The sequence below is a fragment of the Perissodus microlepis genome, chromosome 17, assembly GCF_051167445.1.
Source record: "Perissodus microlepis isolate ML-2025 ecotype Zambia chromosome 17, ASM5116744v1, whole genome shotgun sequence".
Classification (NCBI taxonomy): Eukaryota; Metazoa; Chordata; class Actinopteri; order Cichliformes; family Cichlidae; genus Perissodus; species Perissodus microlepis.
The window spans coordinates 25723838-25735305 of NC_140477.1; the positions used below are offsets into that span (position 1 = coordinate 25723838).

At 39.4% G+C, this 11468-nt stretch overlaps 1 protein-coding gene and 1 long non-coding RNA gene across 2 annotated transcripts; both read left to right on the top strand.

The window, feature by feature from the left end:
• The first annotated feature begins 579 nt into the window (after positions 1-579).
• LOC146369738 (uncharacterized) lies at positions 580-4678 on the top strand. Its single transcript, XR_014797403.1, has 3 exons — positions 580-672; positions 930-968; positions 1147-4678. It is a non-coding gene; the product is annotated as an uncharacterized LOC146369738 (long non-coding RNA).
• A 1849-nt stretch (positions 4679-6527) lies between these two features.
• Positions 6528-11281, top strand: atpaf1 (ATP synthase mitochondrial F1 complex assembly factor 1). The gene is made up of 9 exons (XM_084910148.1): positions 6528-6760; positions 7384-7492; positions 7706-7768; positions 8141-8203; positions 8298-8348; positions 9640-9687; positions 10037-10132; positions 10450-10557; positions 10701-11281. Exons 1-9 carry the CDS (start codon positions 6546-6548, stop codon positions 10881-10883), a joined length of 936 nt encoding a protein of 311 aa, XP_084766274.1. The 5' UTR covers positions 6528-6545; the 3' UTR covers positions 10884-11281.
• Positions 11282-11468: the final 187 nt, after the last annotated feature.

Consider the following 11468-nt stretch of genomic DNA (forward strand, 5'->3'; position numbering starts at 1 on the left):
TAAAAGGAAAGGAAAGATTGAGGGCTGAAACAAAGGGGGGATAAGGGAAACTGTTTTTTTTGTTTGTTTTTAATAGAAGCTCAGCAGTTTCTCCAGTCACCGGCCTATAATAATAATAATAATAATAATAATAATAATAATAATAATAATAATAATAATAATAGAGGTGTAAATGTAAACTGAGCTTCGTCCGTTTCTCATTCACTCTGACCTCTCCAGTCTCGGCTGCTGTTCGTCGGCCTCTTCTGTGGCCTCGCAGCTGCTCCTGTTTAACGTACGAGCAGCGCCGCCTGCTGGCTGGGAGCGCAGCAGCCTGCCGCAGCTTCTGCTCGGCGCTCCTCCGAGCTTCAGCGCAGCGCTGTGCTCAGAGCGAGCGCAAAGGCGCGAGAGAAGACAGACTGGACATCTAGAGGAGACAAACAAAGCCGGACTGTGAGCGTGACTTTTGCTGTTCACGTGTGTGTGTGTGTGTGTGTGTGTGTGTGTGTGTGTGTGTGTGTGGGGGGGGGGGGGGGGGGGGGGGGTGTTGGTTTGTTTGTTTGTTTGTTTGTTTGTTTGTTTGTTTGTTTTAATCGCAAGGGCTGCAAAACTGCCGCAAAGGAGAGCTGGAAATCAGGAGGAGCGGGAAGAGAAAATAAACTTATCTGCATTTTATGGCTGATGTGAATGAAGGTAATATAAGTTCAACATGTCCACGTGCACAAAAAGTAATATTTGCATCGTTCTTGAAAAAGGAAAGCTTCTGACTTAATCTGTGCTGAAATAATTCGATTTTTTTTTATCTTCATTTATACACATAATTATGCATGTTTTCATAATTTTGTGCACATATTATTTCTTATGTTCACTTTACTGGATCATCATTGTGTCAAATGTCATGTCAGTGAATATAATTACTTATATGACGTCATGTTTAAACTCACTTTCAGAACCAAATAAATGGACAGTGTGTATCCAGCCTTGGTTAGGTAAGTGAAGGACGACAGCATTACAGGTAGGAACAAGAAACCGAACTAAACTCGACAAAATGTTCTGTTAGAATATTGGTGGGAAATCTCTTTTTCAGATCTCTTGTTCTTTAAATGTTCCTCCCATGTCTCTGTTTCTGTTACACATTTCACGAAAATACGAAATGTTGCATTTCAGGTTTCGAGGTCAACAAAGCTACAGTCTGACAGCGAAAACCAGTCAGTGCGACAGAAACGCGACATGAAACTCATGCCCTAAGCTCCTCACCTCCAAGCGTGAGTATATTGTTTCCTGTCCTGGAACATGACTTGAAGTTGTGCAGACTGTGCTTGCAGAGGTTGGAGGTTGAGTTAGTGATCTTATGAAGACCTGAGACCCAGAGATAAAACAGCTACCTGCTCTCCTTTGCTTCATTCTAGATACAACCAGTACGACTGAGTGATGCCTGCCACAAGATGTTCTAATAACCGCGTACATGAATAAATAACACACACACACACAGGTACAGAGCTATCGGCTGAGCAGCAGCAGCAGAGCGGGTGTCTTGATTCCTAGACAGACACACTCATGCACTTTTAATGGGATCCCGCTCTAAAACCATGGGATTCCTCTGCCAAGTGCGACCCTTTTTTCACTGAGAGTGTGTGTGAGTGAGTGCTTAACCGTGCGTGTGTGTGTGTGTGTGTGCAGGAGGTGTGGATAAGGGTCATCTCCCGGCCCAGGGGTGCGATTTCAGCTTTCCAGAGGGAGGGTAAGTGAGTAGTCCCAAGACCCTGAAAACCCCAAGGTTTGAAATGAAACCTCATCGCACACGTTGTGCACTCAGCCCGACCGCCAAGAGTACACGTGAAAATATCACAAATATAACGTGCAGCTGGATCATTTTTAATAATATATGGGGAAAAAATAATCATCCTTTTTGCTGACCTTTCCAGTCTTTCTTTATTTATTTATTTGCTTGTCTTTTTTGATGCCCCTAAATTTAATTCACACTTCCTTACATAAAGAAAGTCTCAGTGAATAACAAAATCACATGTTCAGTATATGTAGATTTTTTTCAGATGATTCCTTAATATTTCTGCATCATTAAATCAAACAATGATACTTCAGGTTTCACGGGCAACATTTTGAAGCCTGGATTAGCATCTGAGTAAAAAAAGCTAAAAGCAGGAGCTGTACTTCATGCCTGTGATTTAATCCGGGATTAAACGGTTTGATGAATCCCAAATTGATCCCAAATTTGTATAATATCTCCATCTCATCAGCCCCTGACACAGAGGAGTGTTTATCAGGCAACTTCTTCAACACAATTCAATATGCGTTAGAGTATCCTGAAATAAAATTCTCTGAATGAAAGCCTCACAAGTCAAACATTTTAAGATTTGTTTACCAATTTGTTATCTACAGCAGTGCATGCTTGTTTATGCATTACTGACACTGAGTGGGCAGAAAGCTGGAAAAGCTTTCTATTGGACAACTCTCAAGAGGTCAAGCTTAGGCATTCTGCTCTGTGACATCCTGTTGGTGTCCCTGGCAAAACCATCTTTGTCACCTGTCTCATCAGATGACAGAGATGATAGGATTAGAAAGTATCTCATGTGAATGAGGGGATGAGCAGAATATTTTCTGATATATAAAAATGCTCCCAGTGGTCGAGCGCAGCCTCAGAGGTGGGGTGATAATATGACCTGCAAAGATGCATAAGTTCCCACAGTAAATGATTCTTCTACTGTTTAACCCTGAGTCTGCTGAACTGCACTTCGTATAATGAGGAGACCCCATCTCATCACGTTTTACACAAAACTACCAGAAAACCCCACGTGAGATGTTTTTGATGTATTTTTGCCTAAAAACCTATGATATAAATGTATCATATAAAAACACTATTATTTAGTTTCTGCAGTGGTGACGTTTATTTTCTGACTCACATTTCATGCCTCAGAGTAGTGGCTCATTCCAGGGTATTGGGGAAAATAATCAGTGTCATGTATCATGGACTCCAAGATTCTGCCTGTGAGACCACTTCAGCGTGTGAATCCAGCCCATAATCACTTTGGACACATTGTCTCAGACTCTTGACACCCAGCAACACGTCAAGCAGCTGATGAAGCAATGCCCCCTTTAACTATTTCTTGTTATATGTAGTTTTGTTTTTAAGATCCACTTTTTAAAAAAAATTTACATTTGACTTCTGTTATTTATTTATTTTTATTTATTTATTTATTTTTTTGCCTTAATTTTATTTTGTTGATGCATTTAAAAAACATTCAAATGAACTCTTGTTTCTCATATATTGATTTATTGTAATGAGGAAACAGTGTATTATTAAAAAAAGAAAAACTCAGTTATTGTGCTTTTGATTTAATGATGTAGCTATCACAGGGCAGCATTTTATTAATAATTAGTTTTATAATGACTGAGCCCCCTCGTGAGCTGCTGGAAATAAGGTTCTTTAAAACACTTACATCAATCATGTCATTTGCATTTTTCAATTAGCCTGTTAATAGGTTCATATATACAAAAGGGGGCAAAATAAATTACTATTGATGGAAATACTGAAGCAAAAAGTCCAACACCGCATGTCGCATGTTCGTTCGACCAGCCGAAAACCCAACGCTTGACAAATCTTTGTGGTATTAAAAAATTACCACTATTTAAAAGGTATATTTTTGCAAACTGTAGACCTGCACATCTGTTTTGTTCCTGTTGCGAGTAAATAAGACTGAATTATCACTTTTGCCTATAATCTCTGTTTCTCAGTGTACATGTGGTAGTGTCACAGGTTCTGACAGCAGAAAATTGTCTTATATGTCTGTTGCTATATCAAACAACAGATAGTGCCATATCTGACTGAGTGTTTTTGTTTGTTTGTTTTTGCTTTATTATTATTTATATTATTGTCTGGATTTGAAACAAATAATTCCACTTTGGCATCTTTATCCAACCGTTGTTCTGAAGCTCAAAAATGTTTCAACAATGTGTGTGTGTGTGTGTGTTTGTGATTTTCAGAAATACTTCGAGGTTGAATAAAAAATGAAATGATGGAGCAGCTGTTCCATATTTATTACGCAGAAGGCACTTAAAGGTGGAACACCGTGGAGGAAATCTGTGCATGCTGCTGTGTTGAGCACGCAGGAGCAGAGTACCAAATGTTTGTGGTTTTTGCTTTTTCTTTCTTTATTTATTCATTTATTTATTTGTTCTCTGGTGAGCGGGATTACCTCTGAATTATGGAACAGTCCCCTTTCTCTCCTTAAGTAAAAAATAACATCTGTCCGGCAAATGGAGAGCTTAGTGTTTCTCTATAATTAATGGTAAAAGCCTCCAGAGCTGCACATAAAATATACATCTTCCATGCAGGACCCCCATAACAAAGAGACCAAGAGAGACCAAGAGACGAGGAGGCGGAGGAGAGCAGTAGGTCAGTGAGAAAGGAGGAAGTGCCACTCTCTGTGCATGACAGCACAGTGAGTGACTGTATTTATTCACAGACCTAAAAAATTAAGTCAACACTGCCAAAAACTGCCTTTTCTCCAAGATTTGTTCTTACTTTAAAACCCTTTTATTGTTCTCCGTAAGTCTTTGAATAAAAGCACAGCAGAGAACACTAAAGACTTGCAGGCTGCTTGTTAACGAGGTGAAAATATTCCATGTATAACTCAATATGCAATTTTAGATGTTTTTTTTTTTGTGTGTTCCTGACAGTTTGATGCCATCTAGATTACAGTTTTCATATACAACAGTGCTTGCTCAGTAAAAAAAAAATATGTAAAAAATAAAAAAAAACTTTTTATTGAAAGAGATCTCATCAATCTCAATTTTACATCTCAAACAATGTACTGTCACATAAAACATCTCACGTTGCCTCTTTGCAGACTTCCTTCTAATAACTAATGGCTGCAGTTAGAAGCTAGCTTGACTCTGCTTGACTATGTCGTTTTCATGAGAGGCCAGCAGCATTTTCTGGTTGCTTGTGCGTGCTCTTGTGGATAAACCTCTGGTCGGTTTAGCAAAAGAGCAGCTTGTCCTGGTTCTGCTTTCACTATTCTGAGATCAGCTACAGTTCGCATGTTACTGAGAGACTGCACATTGCATGTGTGTGAAAACAGACCTAGCAGCTAAAAAGTAACCAGGCAAACTTATTCTGTGATTAATCATCTTAATAAATAAGTTTTCTGTAATGACCTTGCCCGAAATGTAGAGTGTAGAGGAATTTTATTACGTTTAGCACAGTTGTTTTGCAAATACACCACCATCAGTATTCTTTAATATTTTTAATCCCACTGCAGATATTGACAGTTAATGTGTCATTCTGTAGATTTAAAATGTTATTGATATGTTTTAATAATCAATTTGTAGGTTTGTTTATCTGAATTCATTAATTCACCACTTTTATACATAATACAGGTCACCCATACCACCTAAAGACGTTCAGCAACATTGTCTTGGATCAATCAATAAAAACTTGTCCTGCAGACAAAAAAATCTTCAGAATTCATCATCTCTTATTTAAATGAGCTAACCTCCTTAATAGTGTTGTCTCTTATATATGTTATGCAGCATCTGCTACATATGAACACATAACCTCACAACCACACATGCCATAATCATCTGCTGTGAACTGCTCCCAACTGCTTTGTTTATTGATTAGTGATTGAAAAATGATTGGCTGTGGAAAGTAAACACAGGAGCACTCAGACAGTCACCATGGAAACACACATCTCATTAAATTTACAGCCAGCATAATACACACACACACACACACACACACACACACACACACACACACACACACAAATAGATAATGTGTGTGTGTTGTATTTACAGACAGTGAGGGAAGTCAGAGCTGTAAGTGACTCCTCGGAGTTGGAGCAGTTTATTATATAGCTGATAGTCTTCAGTAAGTGAGGGCATTAATATAACAAAGGCTGCTTTGATGTATAGTGAAAACACTGAAGTTTGTATTGAAAGTAAACAGTGACCTCTACAGGTTACAGTGTGTCAGAACAGGTATCAGACTTAAAGCAGTTCATCTTTCACCACTGCTGTTTGATACATTTGGAGATACATAACGAGAATAATCCTCCAGCTTTTAAGGGAACGGCTGTAACATAAGGATGGAAACTGCAGGCGTCCACTTATCTCTGAGATCATCAGCCTAGAGATACAAGCATTGTAAAAATGTACACAAACCCGCATGGATTGCCTCCATCTTATCTTATCTTCCTAATTGTTATACCTATGTATATTTGAAGATGAATTTTAAAAGATTACGTGTTGTAAACTATCAATTTTTTTTCATTTAATTTTACTTAGTTTTACTTTATTTACACATTTTATAAACACGAAGTTGTAATTTTCTCGCTCTCCCTCTCTCTCTGTAAAAAGTCATATTTTGCTACTACAAAACATGACTTTGTTGTCCAATTACAAACATGTTGAAACAAGTCGATACTTTATTTGCGATAACTGTTTGTTGTTGTTGTTGTTTTTTTGTTTTGTTTTTTGGGGGGGGGGGGGGGGGGGGGGGTAGCGGAACCAATATGTAAACCGTTCTCTCCGCCGGAGTATTATAGATGTGGGACGGGAACGATGGAAAGATGGCGGCCGCAATGGTGCAAATGTCATGTTTGTACCGGGGGATGTTAGCGGTCAGGGCCACTGGCATCAGGACGCTGATCCCTGGGCTGGTCCCGGTCCAGTTCCGAGCCTTCTCGGTGCGGAAGGAGCCCGAGCTAGAGGAGAATCCGTACTACAGCAAGTACCAGGACAAGATCCAGAAACTGCGCAGGTCAGCCACCAGCCACACACCACCACAACCCCCTTACAAACGATAGGTTTCCCGTCGTTTACAGTTTCACATTAACGCTGAGGTATACGGAGTATCTCTTCAAAGATTTCACCCACAGTGAAGTTGTCTAATATTATTTATTGATATGTTTTTAATATGAATATCTATTGTTAAACTATATTGGGTCGGCGTGTGAAAATGCAGGAGAAATCCAGCATGTAGTATATATGAAATATATATAAATATTAAAAATATCCATTAAATTCATTTCATAAATGTAATGTGAATCTTTATCATTTGTTTACTTTGAGAGTTGTTGGAATAGTACCCAGTGGAAGATAGTGAATGAATTTCTGCTTTTAACAGTTTACTTGTTTCATTATGTTATTATTATAAAGCCACGAAAATGGATTATAGTATAACTACAACCAGCCTCCACTGTTACCGTTGACTGATCGATTGGTTGTTTTAATGTTTTCATCAAAAGTTCCTGAAGATAATAATAACTGTGATCAGATGATAATGATGTGTACAGTTACAGTCATGATAGAATAGTGTTATTAAACACAGATAGCTAGTTAGTTAATTTGTTTTTACACTGACTTTGTCTGAATCCTCTGTAGTGCCAAACCGCAGGAGTACAAGACCCGACTGGAGAAAAGGCATGAAGCCAATAAGGAAGTGCTGGGACACTCGAAGCAGGCAGAGTTCGTCCGATTTATGGAGCAGGAGGTGAAGTATCAGCGGGGCTCACAACTGAACAACATGATGAGACAATGGACTAGTTAGAAACTGTTTCGTTTCTAACAACCACTTGTTAACAATTGTGTTGTTGCGTAGACAATTTTATTCAGATGTGTGTAACTGGTTTGCATTAGGATGGTCTGGTTCTAGTTAGTGAATTTCAATGTCTTCCTTTCCTTTTTGCTGTGGGAATCTTTGCAGCTGGAAAAAGGGGACAAGATGGCAGCTGGTGACGCAACATCAGGAGGTTTTACAAAGAATAAGGTGAGCTAAAGATAGAAGCGGTTTAGGCCTCAGTTGGCAGCAGTGGATCTTGAATAGGACACAAATGGAATACTGAGACAGTTCGCCTTGAATTTAAGAGTTATGTCTAACTGCTGCAAGAAAAGCATTTTAAAAGCTGCAGCTTTTATTTTGAAGGTGAATTGTCTCTGTTTCTGGTTTACATCGCACTTTCCACTGTTTTACATCACTTGGCATGTAGCGCACAAGTGTCTGCAGGCACATTAGCATCTTCCTTGCAAGCTGTGAGTGACTGCAGTAGCTGGTTAGCAACTTAAGTGATTACAGTGAGGTTCTCAAGTCACTTTCCCCTTCTGCTGTTGTCTCTCTCAGACTGTGATGTGTTTTCTTTAGACTTTGGGCTCCATCCTCAACTTGGAGATGATCAAGGACAAGACAGGCGAGGAGATTGCAGAGGTGATTGTGTGGGATTGGCCTGTGCACATCAGCCTCAGACTCTCTGTACAGAAACCTTTTGAAACTGTTTTCACCTTTCCTGTTTTTCTCTCAGCTTTGGATGAAGTATTATTCTACCAAGGATACAGTCAGCGCCATCATCCCAGTGAGCTTAAAACTCTTTATGTTTTTATCTCCTTTATTTTTTGCTTGGATTTAAATGTGAAAATAATATTCATATTTCGTGGCTTTCTGATTGTTTGTTTTTGTCTATTAGTCTTTAGAGTAAATCTGATGGTTCAATGAGCTTTGATGGAAAGATGTGCTTTTAAACACCAGATGTGACAGAGAAATCAAGTGACACAACATGCTCATTGGCTAAACAGTTGTGATTAACTAATTGGCCAATGAACATAGCGTAATTTATCTGTCTTTCTGATTCTAATAATGAGCTCAATTTCCAAAATGAACTTTGTGCTTTATTTAGCATAACTTGTAAATAAGAGCTGAGACCACAGACTGACCAAAAAAGTGTTTACTTAGGTCACAGAGTGACAAAGCTGAGGGCCATGTTCTTCCTCACAACCAAACCAAGTAGGAGGAATCACCCCCTGCTGTCCATGCAAGAGAATGCAGGTTTTTGTAAATTTAGCATTGGGTTTAATTTTTATGATGTGATATTTTATACAAATACATTTTTTTTAAACAAAAAAAACCCTCAATGGTACTGCATGAGGTGGTCAGCAGTGATAGAGAAGTATGTGAGTTGTGGTGCAGGACTGGGTGGAGACGAGCGCCAGGGGTGATTTGTGACAGAAGGACATGAGCAAGGGAAGGTTTACAAGATGGTAGTGAGACTTGCTGTGATGGTCGAACTAAAGACAGGAGGCAGAGATGAAAATGTAATATTTTCACTTGGAGTGACCAGGATGGACAAGATTGGAAACAAGTGCATAAGAGGGACAGATCATGTTTGGAGACAAAGCTGAGATGGTTTGGACGTGTGCAGAGCAGGAAGAAAAGAGAGAAGAGTCGTGGATGTAATGAAGGAGGTTTGGTGAGATGGAGGAAGATGATCTGCTGTCTGACAGGGCAAGATGATATTTTATATACAGTCTGTGGTCTCATTGCTATTTAGGTAATACTAACTCACATATGATGTACAAGCAAAAGGACAAGCTGTGCAGTGATGCAGAGAGTTCCTTTGACAGGGTGTCAGTAATAACACAGAAAAAATTAAAGTTCTTGCTTTCCTAGAATGTTTGTTTTTGACTCATCTACACATTTAAATTGCAGATTTTTTTTCTTTGGGGCTTTTCTGTGCAGTTTGGTATTGACTGATAATAACACTCTAACACTGCAACGATGCCATTAAGATAACATTTATAGTTGCAGATTAAATTGTGATAAGCACTGTTCATAATGATCTAATATTCTCTCCTCTCTTGTATTTGCAGACACAGATCTATGAGATGATTTTCAGCAGATCACAGTCCTGCCCAATGGTAAGATCAATGCTGCAAGCTCTGGAAGCTAAGCCAACGTTATTTCTGAACACTTTAATAACAGCAACACCGACCGAAGTTCGGAGCAAAGGAATAAAAATACTGAAGATAAGAAAAAAAAGCTGAAGTAGAAAGTGATTGATGGGTATTTCAAAAGCAGCAACAAAGTTTGACTGAATAGCTGCAAAGTACTAGACTTTAAATTGTCATACCTGTGATTATTCATTAACCATCTGATCATCAAGACTTTCATGATGCTGTTATTCTGTTTTCAGGCAGCCCAATTTTTTTCCCCTCTTTTTCTAAGTCGTCACCTCGGTGACTTTTCTCTGTTTCTCCTTCATCTCAGTTCCTTTACGCTTTGCCTCAGAAAGAGGGTTACGAGTTCTTTGTGGGTCAGTGGTCCCGACACGAGCTCCACTTCACCTCCCTCATCAACGTCCAGGTAAAGTGCTTCAGACTTACAACACCTTGACATGCTTCTGGGAAAGGTCATTACTCTCTGGATTCCGGAGCTTGTGAAACTAGGCTTTACAGAGTCATTCCTTCTGGCATCTTTCCTTTGGTATTTTTAACCATAAAAGATGGAAAGAGTCTTTTTTTGTTTTTTTTGTTACATTTTTGAAATTAGCAATTACGTTTTTTGGAAATGAGTTGATCTTTTCATGCTTGGCTATTTACAGTAACAGCAACTTTGCCCAAACTCTCGTAATTCCACTTTGAGTTTATCACGGTAAATTACCTGATGGTGTCTGTGTGCAGACGCTGGGTGAGAATGCTCCCAGTCAGCTGATCCTATACCACTACCCAGACCTGAAGGAGGAGAAGGGCATCGTGCTCATGACAGCAGAGATGGATCCCAAGTTCATAGTAAGTCCACATACGAGCCTATATGAATAGACTTCAGAGGTTTTATGTTCTTGAGAGATTCACAAATACAGCGATGCAGCGGATGTAGTGTGTCACACCTGATGTGTATTTAAGGCCTCGACATCTGTCCCTCATCTCCACAGACCGTCCAGCAGGCTCAGTGTTTGGCTAACCAGGTGCAGCTCTTCTACGGCACCCAGAGACGGGAGACTTACCGATTGGTGGAGATATTTAACCATCACCCTGCAGAATTCAAGCACATGTCAGTCATAGCAGAGATGGAGCAGAGCGGTTTGGGGCCTGCAAACCCTTCCACGGGTTCCTGAGATGGACTGAAGTTGCCACCAGACAGCCTGCTGAGGAACTGTTGGTCTCAGTGTACAGTCGCAAAGATATCCAAGCTTCTTTGCTCAGCACGCTCCAGTGGGATATAGCTGCTTCTTGCTCTGTGTGTGCAGTCTCCAGCAGCAGCTGTGAATTACAGAAAAAAGAACTTAAAGAAGCACAAACAGCTTCTCTCAATATTTACTACACATCTTGTGTGTTGTCAGTTTGCCTCAATGGGAAAATAATGTTGAAGTGAGCACTTCTATAATAAATAGTTCTCACTTTGTCTTGTTCTTCATATCAGACTGTGATGTAAGCAGAAGAACATTGTTCATAGGAATCCAATTAAGCCCATATGAAATGCAATAAATGTAATAAATCATCTTCAAAACTGTAACCTGTTTATATAGTCAGCGTTCTAACCAGAAGAAAAACTTTAAACACAATACTGAGGCAAACAGGAAAGTCTTCACAGCCTGGATTGTGACTGACCACTTATTAATGATCAGTGTGGTATCATTCCATACAACTGTTACTGTTCCAACAGGTGTTAAATCAACGGTGTACGTTAGAGTTCACATTAA

What these genes read in the sequence shown, in the direction of transcription:
- atpaf1 (XM_084910148.1), top strand. Translation starts at nt 6,546, where the DNA reads ATGTGGGACGGGAACGATGGAAAGATGGCGGCCGCAATGGTGCAAATG. An exon ending in AAGATCCAGAAACTGCGCAG is followed by an intron (nt 6,761 to 7,383) that starts GTCAGCCACCAG and finishes AATCCTCTGTAG; the next exon opens with TGCCAAACCGCAGGAGTACA. An exon ending in GAGGTTTTACAAAGAATAAG is followed by an intron (nt 7,769 to 8,140) that starts GTGAGCTAAAGA and finishes TGTTTTCTTTAG; the next exon opens with ACTTTGGGCTCCATCCTCAA.